Genomic DNA, 23,273 nt, shown 5'->3' with positions numbered 1-23,273 from the left:
TATTTGCTTGATTAAATGTTTTTTTTCTTGCTACAGAATTAATTGATTTCATTATTTAAAAATACTAACAGTTATATCTACAAAAATGTTTTGTTGTTGTTTTGGTTCGGTTTGGTTTGGTTCTAACCTTTGAACTCAGGGCTTGAGTGCTGTCCCTGAGCTTCTTTTGCTCAAGGCTAACACTCTACCACCACGTGAGCTACACCTCTGCTTCCAGCTTTTTGGTGGGTCATTGGAGATAAGCATCTCATAGACTTTGATGTCCAAGTTGGCTTTGAACTCAAGATTTCAGCCTCCTGAGTAGCTAGGATTACAGGTGTGAGCCACTGGCACTTCTGACTTGATTTTGTTTTTCATTAAAGTGATATACAGTGGGGTTACAGTTACATAAGTCAAGCAAAGAGTACTTTTTTTTTGTATAATGTCATACTTTTCCTTGCTCCATTTTTCCCTCCTACCTACCCAGAAATTGTATAGTTCATTTTCAACACATTGTCCAGTTAGCACCATTGCTACATTTGTTCACCCTTTGTCCTTCCACTTCTGTGCCTCTCCTTCTGACTGATTTTTTAATGTATTTTTTAATGTCACTTTTAAGTTGTTTTCTACTGTTTTCTTCTCCCTCCCCTCCCTCTCTCTTTCTCTTTGTCTTTTTTTTCTGTCTTTGTGCCCAGCCCAGGCTAGCTTCAAACTTGAGATTCTCCTACCTTAGCCTCTTAGGTGCTAGGATTATAGGCACTTACCACCACAATGAGTTCATTTCTTTTTCTGCTAAAAGTTACATTTAGTAAATTTGACTAAATACCTATTAGTCTTCAGAGTATGAATCCCCATTCATACAAAAGATCTGAGAAGGGTTCCAGAGGGGAAGGAGTTGCCTGTTCATTTCTTCCCATCTGCGAGTAAATATTTCCTAAATACCTACTAAGTACCAGAAGCCATGTCACATGCTTAGAGAAGTGAAAAGCTTACAGTCGCTTCTCAGTATATTCTTCCAATAATCTCTGTTATGCAGAGATGAAGAAAAACCTGAGAGCTGGGTGCTGGTGGCTCACACCTGTAATCCTAGCTACTGAGGAGGCTGAGATCTGAGGATCAAGGTTCAAAGCCAGCCCAAGCAGGAAAGTCTGTGAGACTCTTATCTCCAATAAACCACCAGAAAACAGGAAGTGGCGCTGTGGCTCAAGTAGTAGAGCCTTTGCCTTGAGCTGAAGGGCTAAGGAACAGTACCCAGGCCCAGAGTTCAAGCCCCAAGACTGACAACAAAAAAAAAAAAAAAGAAAAAGAAAAGAAACCTGAGGATCTTTTGTGGGATTCACTGTTTAGCCCCTACTACTGGTCTCCCAAACTGGTGGATAATCAGTTCTTATCAGCTGAACTAAAAATACTGTCTCTCAGATCTTTATGAACCAACATAATCCATTTCTATACATGTTACTTAAAAAAGAAATTTCAGACCTAAATTGAGAGCATGACTCATTAAAGCATTTTAAGGTGAGCTGTGTGATTTAGTAAGTAAATACAAACATGTGTAGGTAGTGTGATAGTACCCTTAATCCTTTTTGCTCATCTTCCTCGTTATTAATCCTCTGTTCCTCTTAGCTAGTTTTTCTGAAACAGTCCCTGGTTTGTCCTGCTATTCTAGGAAGATGTTTGCTGTTCTCAAGGTAAAGCTTTTCAGTTCCCAGAATTGACCAGGTGGCTTTTTATGGTTCTGACCCAGGAGGTAGAATATGAGATGTTATTGTTGCTTCTAAATTCCATTTTGTCTATATATGGTAGTTTATAAAAACACTTTCCATATTTGTGTCCTTAATTCTAGATACTGTTTTACTGTTTATGCTTAATTCCTCTTCCTTTCACTAGAATTCTTATTCTTTTACTGGTATTGCTACCACTTAGGGAAAACAGGGCAACTTTTTTTTCTTCCCATGTTCTACCAGACTTCTGTGGGCAATCTAACATTTCCTCTAAGGAAAAATTTGTACTTCAAGTTTCTTCTCTGTGCATGACCCATTCACTAAAGCACAAATCCTAAAATCTCCTTCCCTGTTGTCTATACTTTGTGCCCAAACCAATTAAGTTCTTGAGTTCTACCTCAGATACCCACCACTCTATCTCCATTACCTTTGGCAGCCTTTGTCATCTCACTAGCTAGCCTAGTGACTCTTGCTAGCCTGCTTAACTGCTCTTCTTTGGCTTTCAGTACAGCTAGTGATGCTAGAATGCAAAGATGTTTCTACTCCTCTATTTGTCTACTGGGTCAAAGTAAGCTTCTTTTACAAAAGACATTTCAAGATCCAGTCCAGGTGCTTCTACTCTTCATGGAGGAGCCATCAGTTTGTAACTTATATCAAAAGTTAACATTGGCTGCCGTTAAATATGCACTCTTTTAAGGGCACGTCTGGCAGGCTGATCCCCAACTCAGCAATTTGTACAGAGAAAACCATAACTAGAGGAAAGTAAAAAGGCCTGTGACTTACTAGAATATACAGTGATTGTCCTATGAATTTACCAATAAAAAATGGTCTCAGTCCTGAGAATCAGACAAATAATTAATAAACCAACTGGATGCTTTTAAAGTCCAGTAGGCATTGGTATTAATCACATTTTTACCATTGATTTGGATTATGTAATGTTTTCAAGGATGTGCCAAAAATTCTATTATTTAGGAGTATGCTGTACCACAGAAGTATTTAGAACCATTGATCCTTCTGCTGATGTCGGGTCCCTGCCACTCTATTACTAAACCTCTATAGTCTAGCCGTACCAAACAACATGCTATCTCTAAGTATGCCTTTCAGATTTTATCACAAATTATTGCCACATTTCTGCTTTGCTTGATAGAGAGCATTCTATCTTACTCTATACATTAAGTCTATATTCACTTTTTGAGTGAATAAAAGATCTAAGCATCATCTCATTTGTGTTGCTTTTTCAATCCTCTCAGCTGAAGACAGGATATGGCCCACCTCCTTTGTACTCTCATAGCATCTTATGCATTGCTGCTAATATGGTATCTCCTAATACAGCACTTACCAAATTGTACCATAGTGGCCCATGTTCAAAGCTCTGGACTCCTTGAGGTCAGGGACTGTATTGTGGATTTTTGTTGTTGTTGTTGATCTTTGTATCTGCAGTACCTAATGCAGTACTTGACATACAACAAAAACTCAGTACATTTGTATTAGTGAATGAACTTAGGTTTCCACACCTTGGTTTTCTCCAAAGAAGTAGTCAGTACTTTGGGAGGAAAAAGCAGAGAATGGGAAAAGATAAAATAAAAGTGTTAACAGTTGCAACAATAGCTAATTAATGCTTGTATTTGTTAGTCCCTATTCTAAACCTGTATTAATTCATTTCTCATTGCAACTCTCCTTTTGTTTTGCATATAAATAACTGAGGCACAGAGAAACAAAGCAATTTGCACACATCACACAAGTAGAGTGTATAGTTTGGCTCCAGAATATTTGTGCTCGGAAGGAAAGGAACTAAAGTGCTCCAGTACCAGAGTGCTGGATAAAGAGCTAAAATGCCTGATATTTTGTTCATTCTTCTCCTCTTCTAGTGCCCTACTTATAGTAATGGAGGAACAGGAATTCAATTATCAGGTTGCCACTAAATCTAGAAGTATTGAGACCAGAATATACATAAAATATTTACAGTCCTGTGTTAGATAGGTCTGCAAATCTTCTCTCACTTCCACGAGTAAGCATATACAAACGGAACTACTTCTGAATTGCAAATCTTAATAACCTCTTGAGATTAAGAATTGAATAAGAAAAAAATGAATTTAACTGATTTTTTTTTTGCCAAAAATATGCATCATCAGTGCAAACCTGTGATTTAAATCAAGTAACAGTGATTTGGAGAGTATAGAAAATTGATCACTCTTCCTGAAAAATCTACTACTTTCTTAAACTTAGGTTCCCTTTTCCTAATTATTTGTAAGATTTAAGTCTTTCATAGAATAATTTGATACTTAAAAGTCTTTATCTTAATATTTCCTGAGCTTATTTTTCATAGCATGAGAGCTGAGATTTCATTCTTTGGTTATGATGACTGGCTAGTTTATAGACTCACATTCAGTGAGAAAGAAAGAAAACTTGCTTTTCCCTCCTTACCCTTTGAATAATTTCATTATATGTCTTTTAGGAATTTATCTCACTAATATCTTGAAAACAGAAGAAGGCAACCCTGAGGTCCTAAAAAGACATGGAAAAGAGCTCATAAACTTTAGCAAAAGGAGGAAAGTAGCAGAAATAACAGGAGAAATCCAGCAGTACCAAAACCAGCCTTACTGTTTACGAGTAGAATCAGATATCAAAGTAAGTAGAATTTTGTGAGGGTTCATATTTTTTATTAAGTTAGTGAAATGCCTTATAAAGGCAAGTTGGTTTTATAGAGCAGAAAAATAAAATTAAAAATAAATAATTCCTGCTGGGTGCTAAGGCTCATACCTGTAATCCTACCTACTCAGGGGGCTGAGATCTTAGGACTGTGGTTCAAAGCCAGCCTAGGCAAGAAAGTTCCAAATAACTACCAAAAAAGACAGAAGTGTCTGGTGCTGTGGTTCAAGTGGTAGAGTGCTAGCTTTGAGCAAAAAGCTCAGGGACAGTGCCCAGGCCCAAAGTTCAAGCCACAGGACCAGCACAATAAAGAAATAAATCCTATTTTTATGTTAAATGTTTTCCTAAATTATTTTTATGAGTTCCAAATATTAAAAATATTTTACATTAATAATTCTTTGTATTTATTCTAGAGGTTCTTTGAAAACTTGAATCCAATGGGAAGTAGCATGGAGAAAGAATTTACAGATTATCTTTTTAACAAATCCCTAGAAATAGAACCACGGAATCCTAAACCTCTCCCAAGATTCGTAAGCACTCATATATTTACATTTATATTATATGCTTCCTGCAGTTATCATCCATGTCTGGTGATGCCATCTTTACCTTATCTGTAATGTAGATTAATGTAGATTATTTTTCTATGAAAGCATTCAGGAATAAAGTTCCCATGTAATAGTTAACAGTAATAAAAAAAAAAAGTGTTTAACAATATACCCAGGAATATCCTGCTTGGTTCAAATAAATGAACATTAATATTAATTTGAATTAATTCTGACATGATATGATGAAGTTGAACCAATATGTAAGTTTTTGATTTTTTAAAAATAATTTTAGACTTTATCAAAAATGTTACTTAAGCCGGGCACTGGTAGTTCACGCCTGTAATCCTAGCTACTCAGAAGGCAGAGATCTGAGGATTGTGGTTAAAAATCAGCCTGGGGAAGGAAATTCCATGAGACTTTTTCTCAATTAGCTATTAAAAGCTGGGGGCTGAGATGTAGCTCAGTGGCAAAGTGCTTGCCTAGCAAGTGCAATGTCCTGGGTTCGATCCCCAATACCAAAAAAGAAAAGCCAAAAAAATAATGATAATACAGTTAAAAGCTAGAAGTGGAGCTGTGGTTCAAGTGGTAGAGTGCTAGCCTTGAGCACAATAGCTCAGGGACAGCACCCAGGCCCTGAGTTCAAGCCCAGGACTGGCATTTAAAAAAAAGAATAAGTTATTTTGAATTTATTCAGAAGGGAGAAAATATAATGAATTTATATTAAATCACAGAAATATATTTACTTGGGACTTTTTAAAATTACTGATTTATTGTAGCTTGGAACCATGAATCATGAGCCCTAGAAATACCAGGTTTAGCTAATATACTATCAATAGTTTTGTAGTTTTGTTGTATTTGTTAGTGCCTGGCCAGATTTATGTTTAGTATCTTCACCTCACTAATCTGAGAATGTTCTCTTATTCAGAAGAAAATGAAGAATTATAAGATAAACATGAATAACTCTTTAAGTCATCAAAATAACTTGTCAATGAATTAGATTGTATGCAGTTGCCTCAGACAAATTTTTCAAGCCTTATAACAATTTTTTTTTTTTTTGGGTCCAGTTGTGGGGCCTGAACTCTGGGCCTGGGCGCTGTCCCTCAGCTCTTCAGCTCAAGGCTAGCGCTCTACCACTTGAGCCACAGCGCCACTTCCGGCTTTTTTCTTTTTGCTTAAATGGGGCTGGGGAATCGAACCCAGGGCCTCATGCATTGCAAGGCAAGCGCTCTGCCACTGAGCCACCTTCCCAGCCCCCCTTATAACAATTTTTAATACATGAATTAAAAACAGCAAATTGGAGATACAAATCTAGTCTGCTCTAGAGAGCTCAGCACACTAATTGACAAGTGATCTCTCTTAAAGGAGAATGCCACAAAATTAACATACAGATGAAAACCGAGATGATTTAATGCACTTGTAAATAGTTCACATGGTTCTAATAGGAACACTATATTTATGGCATGGTAAGGTATGGTCATTCATGATGATGATCTAAGCTTTCCCAACAACATTAAATTTGCTCAAAACACCCTGTTTAGAAGTCAGGGTCTAATACAATGTGTATATTAAGCATTTCTTTTTATTTCTGTGTACAATTATTTGTATAATTACTTCTAAAATTATTCTGAATTTTAAAAATGTCCACCCTTCCAAATAGTAAAATAAATTTCTGGTATTTCTAGGACTAAAACCTAGTTTACTTAAAAAGATTTTCTAACAATTTAGATAGCCAAATCTTCAGCGAAGTAGAATGTAATGCTTTTACCTGAGCAGTTTAATCTGAACCATTATGTGACTGCCTTATTGATGATATATAGTTTGTTATTAGTTGAATTTTATGAGTCATATTTACCTTCCTTTCTAACATGGTGTTTTAAATATTCTTTTAATTATGTTTACAGCCAAAAAAGTATAGCTATCCACTAAAATCTCCTGGTGTTCGTCCATCAAACCCAAGACCAGGTACAATGAGGCATCCCACACCTCTGCAACAAGAACCAAGGAAGATTAGTTACAGTAGGATCCCTGAAAGTGAAACAGAAAGTACAGCATCTGCACCAAATTCTCCAAGAACACCGCTCACACCTCCTCCTGCTTCTGGTGCTTCCAGTACCACAGATGTTTGCAGCGTGTTTGATTCTGATCATTCAAGCCCTTTTCACTCAAGTAAGTGCTAAAATTTTAAGTGCTTTAGATGAATTGTTAGTATTACATGTACAAGAGGAGAAAAATAATCTCTCTAATTGTGTGTGTGTGCATGTGCATGCGTGCTTATATATAAGTCAGATCCCATTTCAGGAAACATCATGATAAAAATAAACTCAAAATTCCAGCAACTTGTAATTTTTAAAAATTGGTTGGAATAACTCTCATTAAGTTCATTATTGGTGACTATAAAGGCCTGGTGGTAAAAATTGGTAATTGAATTTCATTTGAACATCTGTATGCATCTCATAACAAATACCATTCTTAAAAACCTTCAATACACAGGGCTGGGATGTAGCTCAGTGGCAAAGCGCTTGCCTAGCAAGTGCAACGTCCTGAGTTCGATCCCCAGTACCAAAAAGAAAAGACAAAAAAAAAAAATCTTCAATACACAGTACTTTCTCTTTAATTAATGTACTTAAAACTATTCAGGATACACTATCCCCTACTTAACAAATTCTTAAATAGCTTCTAATTTTCAGTTTATGAAATTCAAAATTGGGCTGGGAAGATGGCTCAGTGGTAGAGCGCTTGCCTTGCATGCTCGAGGCCCTGGGTTCGATTCCTCAGCACCACATAAGCAAAAAGAAAAAAGCTGGAAGTGGCGCTGTGGCTCAAGTGGTAGAGCGCTAGCCTTGAGCTGAAGAGCTGAGGGACAGCGCCCAGGCCCAGAGTTCAGGCCCCATGACTGGACCCAAAAAATAAATAAATAAATAACTGAAATTCAAAATCTTAGTTAACCCTTCCTCAGCCTACTCCTGGGCTCTGATGATATGGTAGTGCCTACTGCTATTATGCTTTTCAGCACAGCCATACATCTCTCAGTCAAGGCTGGTTTTGAACTGCAATCCTCCAGACCTCAACCTCCTGAGTAGCTAGGATTATAAGCATAAGACAATGCCCAGGTTTGGTTAGAATTCAAAATACTCTAATTGAGCTTTCAGAGTGCTATGATTACAGGCATGTATCACCATATTCAGCTTATCTAAATATTTTACAATCTTTTGCTGTCATTCTAAATCTTTAATGTTCAGTGTGAATTTTATATTTAATAGTACATCTCATTTCTTACAAGCACAGTCAGATTTCAGTAATGACATGTGACTTCTCATACAGCTCAGGGGTAGCCTTTTAAAGAGCCATCTCTTAAATCTAGATTGCCATTAATTTTCTCATCTGTCATGTGTAGTTTTAAAGCTCTTCCAAGAGCACATCTTTTTCAGTTGTTCATTATGTAAATTGTTTTATTTGTTCAAAATATAAATCTAGTTACCTGTAACATTCTTGTAACTCTTCCACATACTCTCCACATACCTCAATGTACTGACCAAACTCCACCTAGGAATGATGTAATACCAGTACCAGAGGCAGCATGACATACTCATGGCAGAGGGTGAGAAGCACTAAGCTTTGAATTAGGATTTTGGTTTGTCATCCCAGTCTGTTATAGTAATTAAGCATTCTGATTTCATATAAAGTTCTTTTTTGTGCCTTCTAGACTCTTAAGATTTCTTTCAACTAAGAATCTAACTAAAAATCTACTATAAATAATTCTTTGGAAGTGTATTATTTTGAGATTTGGTCCAAAATCCTATTTATCCTGTAGTTTATATAAAGTTACAGTTACCCAGCAATCTATCTAATCTTTGCACTATCTAAAGTGCATTTATTTGAGAATTATTTTGCTTTATTTGATGACTGAAGATCATAGTCATGTTATACACATATTATGCTGTCAGATACATATTTTGATAAGTTCAAATAGAAAGGTAAAAAAATCCCATTTTCTCCACCTCAAACCCTAAATTAAATAGTAAAACACAATTGGATTTTTTAATATTCCTGGTCTAAAAATAAATATCTGTTGGACCTATTTAGTTATAGTGTTATATACTGTTACATACTGTTTCCTACAGCTAAAGAACATATTACATGGTTCCAAAATAGGCTTTCATGTGGCTTCCCTAAGTTATCTATCAGTCCTACTTTAAGCCACTAAAAATGGAAGAGATGGAAAAATAGGGCATAAGCACATGATGTTTCTCTGCTAGTGTTAAATCTTCAAGTATGAGTCAAATGGAAGAACTGGTTTTGTAATGAGGGCTCTGGACCAGTGCTTTGTTAAATGTGGCAGTGGAACAGCACTAACTCAAACACATGGACAAGTAGAAAAATGTTCTAGGAGTTAAGCTTTGTAACCTTAGGCTTGATTATTTTTTCAGTTTCTCTTTTTTAATAACAAACTTCTGTTGCTACTCTTCTAAAAAGAACTAATTTTGAAATTAAATAATCTAGCATATTAGAAAACCATCCATATGCTTGCTTAGTCTTACTTTTAATTTGCCAATAGTCTGTATGTGTGTTAAAAGTATTCACCTCCCTTTGATTCCACTTCTGCTTAACAGATCTCTTACTGCTATGAGATGGCCAGAGCTTCCTACTTTCACTGCACTGTGCTGCCACCAGACTAAGTACCTTCTGTTTCTCTGGCAGAAAAGAGCTGCCTTACACTATACTCTTCTGTCACTTGAACACATTGTACTCAGTACAAACTAGCAGGAAAGGGGCTGGGAAAGTGGCTAAGTGGTAGAGTGCCCTGGGTTCGATTCCTCAGCATCACATAAGCAGAAAAAGCTGGAAGTGGCGCTGTGGCTCCAAGTGGTAGAGCGCTAGCCTTGAGCTGAAGAGCTGAGGAACAGTGCCCAGGCCTAGAGTTCAGGCCCCACAACTGGCAACAAACAAACAAACCAGCAGGAAATTCCACTTCTAAAACATAAATGGTTTTTTTTAAAGAAGTTAAAATGCTACCTTGTGTGTGTGTGTGTGTTTATGTACACATGTGTACACTTGCTGATCCTGAGCTTTGAAGCTTGAACTCAGTGCTTGGACATTGTCACTGAGCTTCTTATTTTTTGTGTGTGGGGGGGTGGTTCAGTCGTGGGGCCTGAACTCTGGGCCTGGGTGCTGTCTCTCAGCTCTTTAGCTCAAGGCTAGCGCTCTACCACTTGAGCCACAGCACCACTTCTGGTTTTTTTCTTATGTGGTGCTGAGGAATTGAACCCAGGGCCTCATGCATGCAAGGCAAACACTCTACCACTGAGCCACCTTCCCAGCCCCTCGCTGAGCTTCTTTGCTCAAGGCTAGCACTCTACTACTACTTGAGCCACAACTCCACTTCTGACCTTTTTTGGTAGTTAGAGATAAGACTCTAACAGACTTTCATGCACAGGCTGGCTTTGAACCATAATCCTCAGATCTCAGCCTCCTGAGTAAGATCACAGGCCACCAGTACCTGGTTAATGTACCTTCTTTTCATTCTGCTTTTCTTCCAGCCAGTGTCTTGAATGTCTTATTCGTTGCTAAGTTTTACTTACACATCTTTGGGAAAGCTTATTACTAAGAGATACAAAATGATGATGGGAGGGAAAATGAGGGTTGATAAAAATCCAAGGACATGAGGGTTGATAAGAATCCAAGGACAACACACACACACACACACACCCTCTGAAATCCTCCAAAAATCCAAGGACATGAGGGTTGATAAGAATCCAAGGAACACACACACACTGAAACCCTCCAAAAATCCAAGGACACACACACACCTCCAAAAATCCAAGGACATGAGGGTTGATAAGAATCCAAGGAACACACACATTGAAACCCTCCAAAAATCTAAGGACATGAGGGTTGATAAGAATCCAAGGAACACACACTCTCTCTCTCTCTCTCTCTCTCTCTCTCACTCTCACTGAAACCCTCCAAAAATCCAAGGACATGAGGGTTGCTAAGAATCCAAGGAACACACACACACGCACGCACGCACACTGAAACCCTCCAAACAAGGACGAGGAAGAGAAATGAAAATATTGTGGAGAAGGTGTATTTGTTCTCTGTGTGTTGTGTTCATCTAGAGAAATACCTTTGAAATCTCATTTAAAATGCCTGCTAATCTGAAAATAAAATAATAAACAAGAAAGACAATGTAAACATCAAGAAAATGACAGTTAAATACCCAGTGAGGGATGCAAACATAAATACTATGGATATCTACAGAAAGGTGACCTTATAGTGGGCAGGAATGGTCATTGAAAGCTTTGTGGAAAAGACAGGAAGAAAACTTTTACCTACTTAGTGCCACCTGATATACAATTATAGCCCCACTCTACAGTTTGGCATCAGCAGTTTTTCCTTAGAAGAGATTTTGATAGTGGATGGATGAGAAAGGAAAGAACAGGTGTTTCTAGCTTTCTTTCTGCTTCTACAGCAGAAAAGAGAGAACGATAAACGGACCTTATTACCTTCCTATTTCAAAAGTGCCCCCGCGAGGCACTGGTTGCTCACTCCTGTATTCCTAGCTACTCAGGAGGCTTGAGATGTTAGGATCACAGTTCAAAGCCAGCCTGGGCAGAAGAGTCTCTGAGATTCTTCTATCCAATAAACTACAAAAATAGCCAGAAGGGGAGCTGTGGCTCAAGTGGTAGCCTTGAGCAAAAGAAGCTCCCAGACCCTGAATTCAAGCTCCAGGACTTCAAACAAACAAACAAAAAACCTCTTCAGGGTTGCCTATTGTGCTGCCAAAATTAAGAACCATCGTCTGTTATCTAGGATTGGTCCTTAACAAATTAATCTGTTTTGAAATTGGATTTAGCTTGTAAGTTATTTATCATAAATTTGTTCATATTATAGCAGATAACCAGGTATTTCTTGATTAGAAAATGTAAAATTGTGAAAGAATTTTGATAGCATTTTCCTGGCCAAGCAATTAAAGTAAGAAATTAGAGAAGTTCTTAGATTTACCAAAGCATGACTGTAAGCCTGTGCTATATATAACTAAGAAAGTTGACTTTTATGTGTGTGTCCACAAGTGTGTATGCATAGTCATAATCCTGCCAAAACTTGCAGTTCGTAGTAGTTAGGAGCTTTCTGTTTGCTTTATTCCTATATTAAATATATTACCACATTCTGGAGGCCTAGCTTCAAAAGGTGTATTTATTTCCTTTTGAAGAAAACTGAGAAATGTATAAGGTAAACACTATAATATCATTATTACCTGTAATATCATTAGTGCCCAGTTGTGGAGAAAATTGTTGATACAGCAACAGTTTCAAATAATTTTAGGGTATAAAAATGAATTTTAATCATCTGAGAGATAACATTATTAGAATGAGCTGGACTGCAACAGTAGTCAGGTTCCAAATAAATATCTGTACATATGGAAAGAAAATAATGTCATAGATTATTTGGATTTGGAATTGCCAAGGAAGTATGACCACTATGTCTTTGAAAGCAATCAAGTTAACAAGAATTAATCAAGTTAACTAAACCTGCAGTGTAAAGTTATCGTCATTCTGACTGTATACGCTTGAATAAAAAATGTTCCAAATTGTTTGAATTAAAAATTCAGCTTAATCTATAGTGTTACAGAAACATACTTTAGCTTTTTGGTCTTAGTTCCATGTGCTAGTGACATGATGTTACACATCAGTATAAGTCATCTGGCCTCTGTCTTGGTTTTCCTACTTGATATTCTTGGGGCTTTGGTTTATTTTCAGGGGTTTTTTTTCCCTTGAAAAATAGATACTGTTGGAATTAGGCAATTTAAATTTATCAGACATTTATAAAGTGTGTAAGCATCAAGTGTTGATTCATTTATTTAGAAAGTACTTATGAATAGGGACAGAGAAAACTTACTTTGTAGCTTTTTTAATATCCAAAGTTCCTGGTGTTTTAGTGAAATGTATGCTGCCCAAGGACATTTTCAAAGATATATAATAAGGTTTCATGCTCTTTTTAGTCATTAGGAAATGACATGAATTCAGCTAAATTTTTCACTTGAATTGAATGAATACCTTTTAAAGTCTTCCAATAGCATAGCATAGTTCAATTTTCTATTTTCACTTAATTATCAAGACATCAAGTAGTAACTCTAAAAGGAATCTTCAAATTTCCCAGTTTGTTAACTTGACTTTATTATTTTTTTCTCAAAAGTAGATAGTAATGAACTTTTCTAGAAATCATTACAGCACTCTTTAAAATTAGAATGACAAGAATAACATTTTTGAGATAAGTTTTACAAATGAGTTGAATGTGTTGATGGAAGAAAAAAAAATCTATTTTTTCTTGTTTCCTTTCACAGGCAGCGATACCGTCTTTATCCCGGTTACACTGCCCCATGGCCCAAGTTAGTATATTTGGTTTCAGACTCCTAATTCTTGCTTCAGCTTTAAAAATCAAACCAATTGTCAACTTTCCTGCTAAAATTCTCCTTGGGTCTGGCAGCATTTAGTACCTGCTTGCACCATGTTAAAAGTGAGGTCTTCACTTGTGCTATCCTTTGATCAGAAATAATTTGCTTAAATTTATTCTTTTCATGCTTTTTATAAAACCTTTTTCTCTTTTAAAAGAACATATTAAATGAGTGGCTTCCACACTTAACCTTTTCTCTTTTCTAAACATAGAAAAGAAATATATTTTTATGTTCAATTTGAAAAAGCAAGAGCATGCATGCGCATATGGGAATGCTGGCGGCTACATGCAGTGTTCAAATCACAAGATGCACAGAGCCCAATCACAGCACAGATTCTGGGCAGATAACTGCTTTAGACTTTAGAAGGGTTGTCTTACAATTGTAACTATTTAAATTATAAAACCTAAACAATCATCATAGATAAAGAAAATGTCATTGTAGCTATTTTACTCTGTTTTTAAAGTCAACTAACAATTTACTAAATCCATTATTTTAAGCTTATAGATTAGTAGTATTGCTTTCAGATAAATAATTTCAAAATATGTACAATAAAAATATTACTTATAAGCTAAATTAAAGCTAATTAAGCTTTTATTAAAAGTAAGTGATCAGAGCTGGGGGCAGAGCTCAAGAGGTAAAGTGTCTGACAGCTAGCTTGCCAGAATCCCTGAGTTCAATCCCTCATGGTGTATTCAGCCAATCAACCAGCCATTCAATGAAATAGATGACCAAAATGTTGATCAGTTGAATAATATCAGTATATAAAGTACTCTTAAAGCCTAATGTTTAAAGACATAAAATGAACCTATCACAATTTTGAATGCTTAAGTATGTTTTATAACTCTTTTTTTTTTTTGGTCCTGGGACTTAAACTTGGGGCCTGAGCACTGTCCCTCAGCTCTTCAGCTCAAGGCTAGCTCTCTACCACTTGAGCTACAGTGCCACTCCCGGTTTTCTGGTAGTTTATTGGAGATAGAGTTTCATGGACTTTCTGGCTGGCCTGGCTTTGAACCATGATCCTCAGATCTCAGCCTCCTGAGTAGCTAGGATTACAGGCATGAGCCAACAGAGCCCAGCTTGTTTTATAACTTTTTAATGTTTATAAACTAGCTAACACTTATAAAAGTGTTGTCTTTCAAAATGTAATTATTTATATGCCTATTTTATGCCATGTCACCATAAAGAAAGATAGAGTCTGATTAGAAGTTTTACTTATCTTTTTGTGCCAGTTTACCAACTTTTTCCTAAATCAGGTTCACTAGATTTTGAGTAATTTGTTTTTATTATCAGGACTCCCCACTCATCTTAAATTGGCTCCATCACCAGTTGAAGCTTACATGCCTGTACCCAAGGCCTTCCCTCCCCAGGCACCAGATTCTCTCCCCTCCATCCTTCAACAGAATTGCTAGACAGCAAGACTATCTTTTAAGATAGAAGTTGTTCCAAGGATTCTCTAGTAAGAGCAAAGGAAATGTATACCAATAAAGGCAGAGAAAAAAAAATGAGCTCATCATTAAGGTTGACAAAAATTATCATTCCGAAGATTTTTCAAATTCCAATGGATATCTAAGAATTGTACCCAGTTAAAAATTCCAATAATAGGCTAACAACAGTGGGCATGTTACTTTGTTCCAGAAGCAAAATAACAGTGCCTTAGGCAGTACTTTTTAAAGGGATTTCTGCATGTTTTATAGCAATTTGCTTTAATGAAATACTACTGGGTATTAGTTTACTAAAATGCTTTTGGTACCTCTAGACATTTCTTTTAATAAGTATAAGATGTTTCCAGCTAAGCCTTCTCAAGATTAATGAGTAAAATAAAATTCTTATCAAGTTAAAAAAATTTAACCTCCCACAGGATCTGCGTCAGTATCCTCTATAAGTTTAACCAAGGGCACGGATGAAGTGCCCGTCCCCCCGCCTGTTCCTCCACGAAGACGACCAGAATCTGCCCCAGCGGAATCTTCGCCATCTAAGGTAAAGTAGAAAAGCTTGTTATCTGGAAATTGGAATCATTACTTACATTATAGTCAGTTGTGTACATCTATTTTATTTCTCACTGAGACAAGGTAACATTTCAGAGGAAAGTCTGAAGCTTTGTGTGAAGATACATAATAAGTGAATGAAACTTGTTGAACCTTGGCACAGAAAGGGTCTTTGTTGAACCTTTAGGGGATCTGGTGTGCTTCTAAATGGGGCTTTCATGAAAATTCATACTTTAGTCTACCCATTTTAATTTATTTCTTTCATTTATTTTGCCAGGTGTATGCTTTTTAAATACATGGGTTTGAATTCAAGGTCTTGCACTTGCTTAGACGGTGCTCTACCACTTGAGCCATGACTTCAGCTGTTTTACTTTCATTACTTTTTGAATAGGGTCTTGTTTTCTGCCAAGGTTGACCTGCACCACAATCCTATTTATACTTCTCATGTAGCTAGAATGATATGCATGTACCACCATAGCCAGCTTTTTTATTGGTTAAGATGGGGACAACGGTTTGTCCAGGTTGGCTTTGAACTGTGATCCTCCTGATCTTAGCCTCCCAAGTATTACTATTTTGTCATCTGTTAACTCATTTGTTCTTAAGCTGTCCAGAAATCAGAGAACCTCAAGAGTCAAAACACTTCATAGAATTTCATGCATATTAGTATAGTAACTTTAAAATTGAAAATTAATGGGCAATTTATTCTAAATCAGAAATTATATCATGATAGGCAAGCAGTATAAAAAACCAACAAAGTTTTAAGAAAGAACTAATAGAAAATGAACCGTGGGAAATTATTTTTATGTGAATTGGTAGAACTTCTCATTTAGAATATCTGACAAACTCCCTGTTCCACACCTAGTGTTCTGCCAATAACTAGTGTGTTTGAAAACCCAATTTTATTAATATATTTATGTACTACACAAATTATTAATAAATGTGTTTTATTCTTTTTTGTTAGATTATGTCTAAGCACTTGGACAGCCCCCCAGCCATTCCTCCTAGGCAACCCACATCCAAAGTCTATTCACCACGATATTCAGTGTCAGACCGGACCTCTCTCTCAGACCCTCCCGAAAGCCCTCCCTTATTACCACCACGAGAACCTGTGAGGACACCCGATGTCTTTTCAAGCTCACCACTACATCTCCAACCTCCCCCTTTGGGCAAAAAGAGTGACCATGGCAATGCCTTCTTTCCAAACAGCCCTTCTCCCTTTACACCGCCACCTCCCCAGACCCCTTCTCCTCATGGCACGAGAAGGCATCTGCCATCACCACCATTGACACAAGAAGTGGACCTCCATTCCATTGCTGGGCCGCCCGTTCCTCCACGTCAAAGCACTTCTCAACATATCCCTAAACTCCCTCCAAAAACTTACAAAAGGGAGCATACACACCCATCCATGCACAGAGATGGACCGCCACTGTTGGAGAATGCCCATTCTTCCTGAATTCCTCTGAACTGGGAGGTCCAGTTTCCTGGCCCCAAATCCATTGCTGGCAATGGATGCACTGAATGTGCCAGCACTGAGGAGTTAAATGAGAACTCCAAACACTAATGACTCTACTTCAAGATGCAGTATAAGACAGTGAATTTTAAAGTAGTTTTAATTATGAAATGAAATGGTATTCCAGTTTTAGTTTATGGAAAGACTGATGCAGAGGAATTGGACAACTGATTGCACCTGAAAGCCAATTGAAGGGACTTCTCATTGCCAATAAGCAAGTCCTTACTTTGTGAAGTGATCTTTATCGTTAAAGGGACGGGAACATAGTCTAGTGTCCAGCAGGCCCACATGATGACAGTTTTTATAATTCAAAATATTATGCACTTTTAAAAAATTCTTAAACAGGGATTTTACTATCCTCCTTTGTTTTCCTTTGCTTTACTCTTCTACTTTAGAATATTTTCATAAAAAATCATACAAAGGACTGTGAGGAAAGGCTGTGGTACCTGACCTTGTTGATATCAAGGCCCAGCACTGTACAGCAGTCCTGTTTACAGATCATTACAGTGAATTGAATGGGTACCGAGGCTTCACCAAAGAGGTACTTTTTGTTGTTGTTGTTGTTTTAAAAATAATTATACCGATTTTAAGAACATTCCCCATCTGTCCCCCCACACAAACAAAACGTGGTGGTGTTGCCTTCAAAGGAGAAGTTTTGTGTCATTGACACAATGGAAGAACTTTTGAAGAATTGTTACCGTCAAGTATACTACTTACATTTAGGAGACTGTTAACCTACACTAGATTGTCCCCCCCACCCCTTTTCCCACAAAGGTTTACTGGTAAGACATGTCCTGGCTCGTAGCTGTCCCTCTAACCATACTATGGAAATGTAGGCACCCAATGTGAAATGGAGCACTTGCTGGGCATCACTGACACCATTCATATTTTACTTGTAGTCGAGTAGTCAGCATACCTAGACTTACCTTCTTGCATTTCCTAAATCATGTGTATATAATGAATGTTATATAATATACCTGGCAGGTCTGTTTTAATTTAATTGAATAAAAATACAAATATCTTGTTTGGCTGGCATATATTAAATTATTATATGGAGAAAATGGTTGATTCTTTTTTCATTCAGTTGAAACACACACACGAGCACTAAGCATAAAAGCACGTATTGTGGTACGCCCTGGTTACTATTTTTGGATATATGTATTAATCTTTAAAGAATGACCTAAAGTTGCAGTTTGACGTGTAGTAAAATACTTGATTAGAATAGGATGGATCTCTTTAAAGCAGAACTTTACAGTTTTTATTTTGATTTTTCCTAAGCAACATGTATACAGTTTTCAGGTTTATATTGAACATTCTACCTTGCTTCAGGTCTTCTGCTCTATCAAAACTCTTCATTCTAGAACATCTACCTACATCATTGAAATCTTAATGTGGATTATTCATTAAGCCTATGTACTGCTCTTCTAAGTCTAACAAATACTGTGACTGAAATGCATGCAACTTGTTGAAGAGAAAAATGTTTTATTATTCTCAACTATAATGTCTGTGAAATGTGAAGTATTCCATCCTTAGAGCGTCATCAGTATCTGCATGTGTCCGCTGAATAATGAAGCAACATTTCAGCATTTCTGTTAACCATGTGGTTAGAAGTGCCACATCATGGTGGACACTTAGTACTTTAATAATTTTTTGTCATATTTATTAGAGCATTAAATGTACATCATGATAGTACAATGTATAGTCCTATAAGACCAGAAAGTATGTTAATTGCATCATTAAGCAGTCCATCCTATCATAGCCTTTCTTATTTATTTGTTAGAGTTGAGTCTTTTTTGTTTAGTATCTCTGCCATTCCTAAAATAGTAGCCATTTTTTCTTTGTAATAATGTCTCCTCTTTAAAAAGTGTCCTAAGATGTTGATTTCAAATCCCCTCTTGGATGCAAAGTGTTCATATGAGCATTCATTTAATGAATATTATCTATGCCTACTTAGTATTGCTGCTACAGTTAATTGTGATACACATTTCAGAATCTCCCATGGCTTTTTATTGGGCCAGCCTAACTGTCTGTAGGATTATCCTTTTTATGACTTACTATTTTTTGGCTATCCCATCCCTACTCCAAACGAGAACCTGAGAAAAGTCACATTGGAGTCACATTCAGTATCACTGGCGAGTGTGTTAACCTTCAGGAAGGTGATGACCACCTCATCCTACAAAGAAAAACTGGATTGGAATTCTAATTCTATTTCTCCCAAAGGGAATCATTCTTTTACCCCGTGGTTCTAGGAGACCACTTCACTGTGCAACAGTTTTATATGCATTGTGAATAGAGGATATTTTTATTCTGAAGTGTGGCATTTGGATAAAAATATTTTCTGTTGTAGTGGTAACTGAGTAGAAAAATGCCAGTTGAATGCCCTTATGTGGAGGTGAAAAACTGTATTCTTTTTCTTATGTGAAACATTATGTAGCTAATAAGTTTCTCCTTAGTAGTAACTAAAATGAACTTAATCAGGGACAAGCAGTGGCAGAAAAAAATAAATGCATCATTACAAAATTTGGCTTTTTGAATCCAAGACATAAGGTAATCGGTGCAGCATGATCTTTTATTACCCACATTCCAAATGTGGAATATTGCATTATCTTTGGATTACAAAACGAAAGGGATATTTCAAGGCTGAACTTACTTAGTGGGCTTATAACCAATATAATACGAAGGGAAGCTTTTCACATCGTAAGCACTTTCTAAAACAAGAACAGCTAATGTTTTCAAATATTCAAAACCTGAGGTCATCTATTTCTCAGTCCTCCAAATGTAAGACTATAAATGAGTCTTAAACAATTGAAAGTTTGCTTAACTAAAGATTGTTGGGCATCAAAGTATATGTAAGTAGGTTTCTATAACTCATGGATGTATTTTAATGAATGCGTTGAGAGTATACACACACAATCAGCAAAACAGTCTAGCAGCAAGTACTATTTCAATGGGAGGCTATATTAAGGTTCTGAATTCTTCCTTACTGTCATCAAAAATCAGTTTCTTTATACAAAACAAAAATTCATGGGTATTTATTGATCATAATCCTTTGTAATTCTCAAGTTTAGCTCACTTCAATCTTTAATTTCACTGTCTCAATATGATGACTTAAATTCAGATTATTTAGTGGCTCAGCAATATAAATGGAGGAGAGTTGTCTCAATTTTCTAGTATTGTACATACTGAGGAAGCTTTTTTTCTTTTTCAGATTCAGAAACAGTTACTTCTTGGTATTCTGCTGCTGTGGATAGGTTTACCTATTCTTTTGACCTATATTGTGTGACTATTGAGTATTATAAGTGTATTGAACATTAATCTTTACCATTAATTACACAATACAAGGTTAATGTTGGTTTGACTGAAAGAGAATTATGGAGTCAAGTTGTAAGGGAAAATGATGACTTTGTTCAGTATTTTCTCTTTAGAAACATTCACTACTTTTAAAATCATTTCAAAATCCCCTATACATGAGCCCATGAAATATTCTGAGTTTGAATTAAGAAAAAAAAGCATGAAGTCTATGATAAATGTAAACAACAAAAGTACTTGTATCTTCTCTTATAAATTTCATGCCTTATTTTCCATTTATGACACCGTAAAGTGCATTTTCTGTCAACTGTGAGCAAATTTCCCTTTTGCCTTTAATGAAAATAGTGCATTAAATAGCCAATTGCTGCAATTATAAAGCAAGATAGCTAAAGGTGGGTCACATTGGACTGCCACTCAAAGAATCAAGATTCATAAGGATGGAAGTTACGTGTGGTGTGGCTTAGAGCGCGCGCACCTGTGCCAGATGCATGCCACTTTCAGTAGCTGCCAAATGTGCCTTTAATTAAGAACATCTCTTAATTTTTTTCTTCAGATCAAGTCAGCATTTGGGGGCGGGATTAGGGCAGGGGACTTTGGGGTGCAAATATCTGGTGAGACCACCAGACAATTTGTTTGTCAAAGTGACATGTATAATTTTAGTTGAGATGTGTCTGTTTATATGTGTACTTGCCTTTGTTTAGTAGCACGGTTATTTGCTAAGATAATTGTCAAAAAATGCTCTGTCTTACTTTGATGTAAGAACAAAGTGTGGTCTATACATCTACTATGGCCTTTGTACCTAACCATGTTTGTAGGTAATCTTTGTACTCTGTGCAGCAGTATTTGGTTTGCGTTTAAAGTGAAAATAATGGCTGTTATTTTTCTGGCATTACTAAGATAAACTGAAAAATAATAAAGAAAAATGCCTTACATAGCCCACAAGTGTATTATTTTTGCATGTGTTTATTTGAAAGTGCAGTATTTTTTAAGTCATTAGTGATTGTTATTTAGCTTAAACTTGCCATGGAGAAATATTTTGCATTTCTTCATGGTCTTACTTTGAGGATACTTTTTTTTCTCTAAAGTCAGTGTAAAAGGATAAAAGATGTTCAATATTTTCTAATGTGTCACATGCTATTACTGTCTTGAGTGACAAGTCCTTGGGTTAGAAATTAGTAAAGTGAGCTGGGCACCGGTGGCTCACGCCTGTAATCCTAGCTAATAAGGAGGCTGAGATCTGAGGATCATGGGTCAAAGCCAGCCAGGGCAGGAAAGTCTGTGAGACTCTCATCTCCAGTTAACCACCAGAAAACTGGAAGTGGCGCTGTGGCTCAAGTGGTAGAGCGCTTACCTTGAGCTGAAGAGCTAAGGGACAGCACCCAGGCCCCAGAGTTCAAGCCCCACAACCAACCCCCACCCTCCCAAAAGAAATTAGTAAAGTGAGTTGGATGTCATTGGCTCATACCTGTAAGCCTAGCTATTTAGGAGGCTGAGATCTGAGGATTGAGGTTGAAGCCATCCGGGACAGGAAAGTCTGTGAGATTTATCTCCAATTAAATCACAGAAAAAGCCAAAAGTGCTAGCCTTGAGCAAAGGGAGCTCAGGGATAGCACCCAGGTCCAGACTTCAAGCCTCAGGACTAGCAAAAAAGAAAAGAAGCAAACTAGTAAGGTGGCTTGTGTGTACCTGAATGAAGTTTCAGAGAGCAATTTACATTTTCAAAAGAAGTTTTAGAATACCTAATTAGGTTTTTTTGGCAGGCAGTTTGCTGAAACTTGCTTGAAAGAACGAGACAGTTTGACTTAAAACTGTTCCTAGGCTAGGCTTGCACAGATAAGAACTGGTGTCAGCTAACCAATTAGGTAAATATGAAGTCATTCAGAATGGACTATATAACATAAAAATCGAAGAATCCTTACAGATCCAAGCTACCTTCTTAAAAATAGCTGCTGGTGAGCCTGCAGAAGTAACCTGACTAGCATCATGTAGCCAGTGGACTTGTCTGGATTGAGGCCACTGATAGTGTTCATCTCTGCTATTTGCAGGACTGCTTTCAAGGATGCCTAAAATGAATTGGTGATTCCCTGCCAATGCTGCTTCCTGTTGTGTTTTTTTTCTAGTTTAATAAAAATTTTTGTTCTGTAAGATGCTTTTGGCTTGCCACTGTGAAATCCAAGCATGTGTTACTGATACATTACTGTAGGTAATCAATTTAGCATAGTGTTAATTAATATTAATCTGATTTAATTCTGAATTTGCTCTTAAAACATCTTTAACCAGATGGCCTTTTTTTCTACTTGTTTTAACTATGTTAGGTCATCATAGATTGTGGGCAGTTAAGTTTCAAGAGCAAGAATATGGGAGCCAGTCCCACAGTTGAGACAGAATTTTTGCAGATTTGATAGAATATAATTCCCCAAAGACAGTTATATCCATTCTAACACTTTAAGACTCCTGAACTTATTGGAGACAAGGAAAAATCTACAGTCTATTTAGAAGCTAATTTCTCTACATTAATAACTCATCAAGAAAGGGAAGAATTGTATGGCAGAATAAGGTGCTTTGGAATTGGAGCTGTTCACATGAGTGGTCTGGTTTTCATCTATACAAGAAGGATGACATACCTACCTAGGACTTCTATGACATTTAAAGGTAAATATCTGGAAAACATAATTCCTTTCACAGCATAGATGCTTTTAACAGATGATAAAGTTATGAGGGATATGTTTTCAAGGTTTGCCTGATTTTTAAAGCTTTTAAGAGGTAGGTTATCCTGACTTTGTTTATTTATTTGTTTATTTGGTTGTAGGGCTTGAACTCAGGGCCTGGATACTATTCCTGAGCTCTTTTGCTCAAGGCTGGCACTCTACCACCTTGAGCCATGGCTCCACTTCTGGTTTTCTGGGGGTTAATTAGAGATAAGAGTCTCACAGACTTCCCTGCCTGGACTGGCTCTGAATCATGATCCTCAGCCTTCTGAGTAGCTAAGATTATAGGCATGAGCAATCAGTGCCTGGTGTTGACTTGTTTTTGTTTTGTTTTTAGGGTAGTCTTTGCCATTTATCATCACTTAAATTGATTTTGCATGACCTTGCATTGTAAGCATTTGATAAGGACTCATCT

At 36.8% G+C, this 23,273-nt stretch overlaps 1 protein-coding gene across 1 annotated transcript in view; it reads left to right on the top strand.

Moving 5' to 3' along the window:
• Positions 1 to 21,089, top strand: part of Sos1 (son of sevenless homolog 1 (Drosophila)) — a 94,854-nt gene extending 73,765 nt beyond the window's left edge. The window contains exons 18-23 of the mRNA XM_013017898.1: positions 4,156 to 4,328; positions 4,763 to 4,879; positions 6,796 to 7,060; positions 13,236 to 13,280; positions 15,205 to 15,323; positions 16,293 to 21,089. Of these exons, the coding sequence (XP_012873352.1) occupies positions 4,156 to 4,328; positions 4,763 to 4,879; positions 6,796 to 7,060; positions 13,236 to 13,280; positions 15,205 to 15,323; positions 16,293 to 16,784 (1,211 nt within the window). The 3' untranslated portion in view covers positions 16,785 to 21,089. The remainder of the gene's footprint in view (positions 1 to 4,155; positions 4,329 to 4,762; positions 4,880 to 6,795; positions 7,061 to 13,235; positions 13,281 to 15,204; positions 15,324 to 16,292) is intronic.
• The last annotated feature ends 2,184 nt before the right edge of the window (positions 21,090 to 23,273 follow it).

The sequence above is a fragment of the Dipodomys ordii genome, unplaced genomic scaffold (assembly GCF_000151885.1).
Source record: "Dipodomys ordii isolate 6190 unplaced genomic scaffold, Dord_2.0 Scaffold37, whole genome shotgun sequence".
In the NCBI taxonomy this organism is placed as follows: Eukaryota; Metazoa; Chordata; class Mammalia; order Rodentia; family Heteromyidae; genus Dipodomys; species Dipodomys ordii.
Note: the sequence above shows the minus strand (reverse complement) of the source record. Positions and strands in the feature narration are given on the sequence as shown.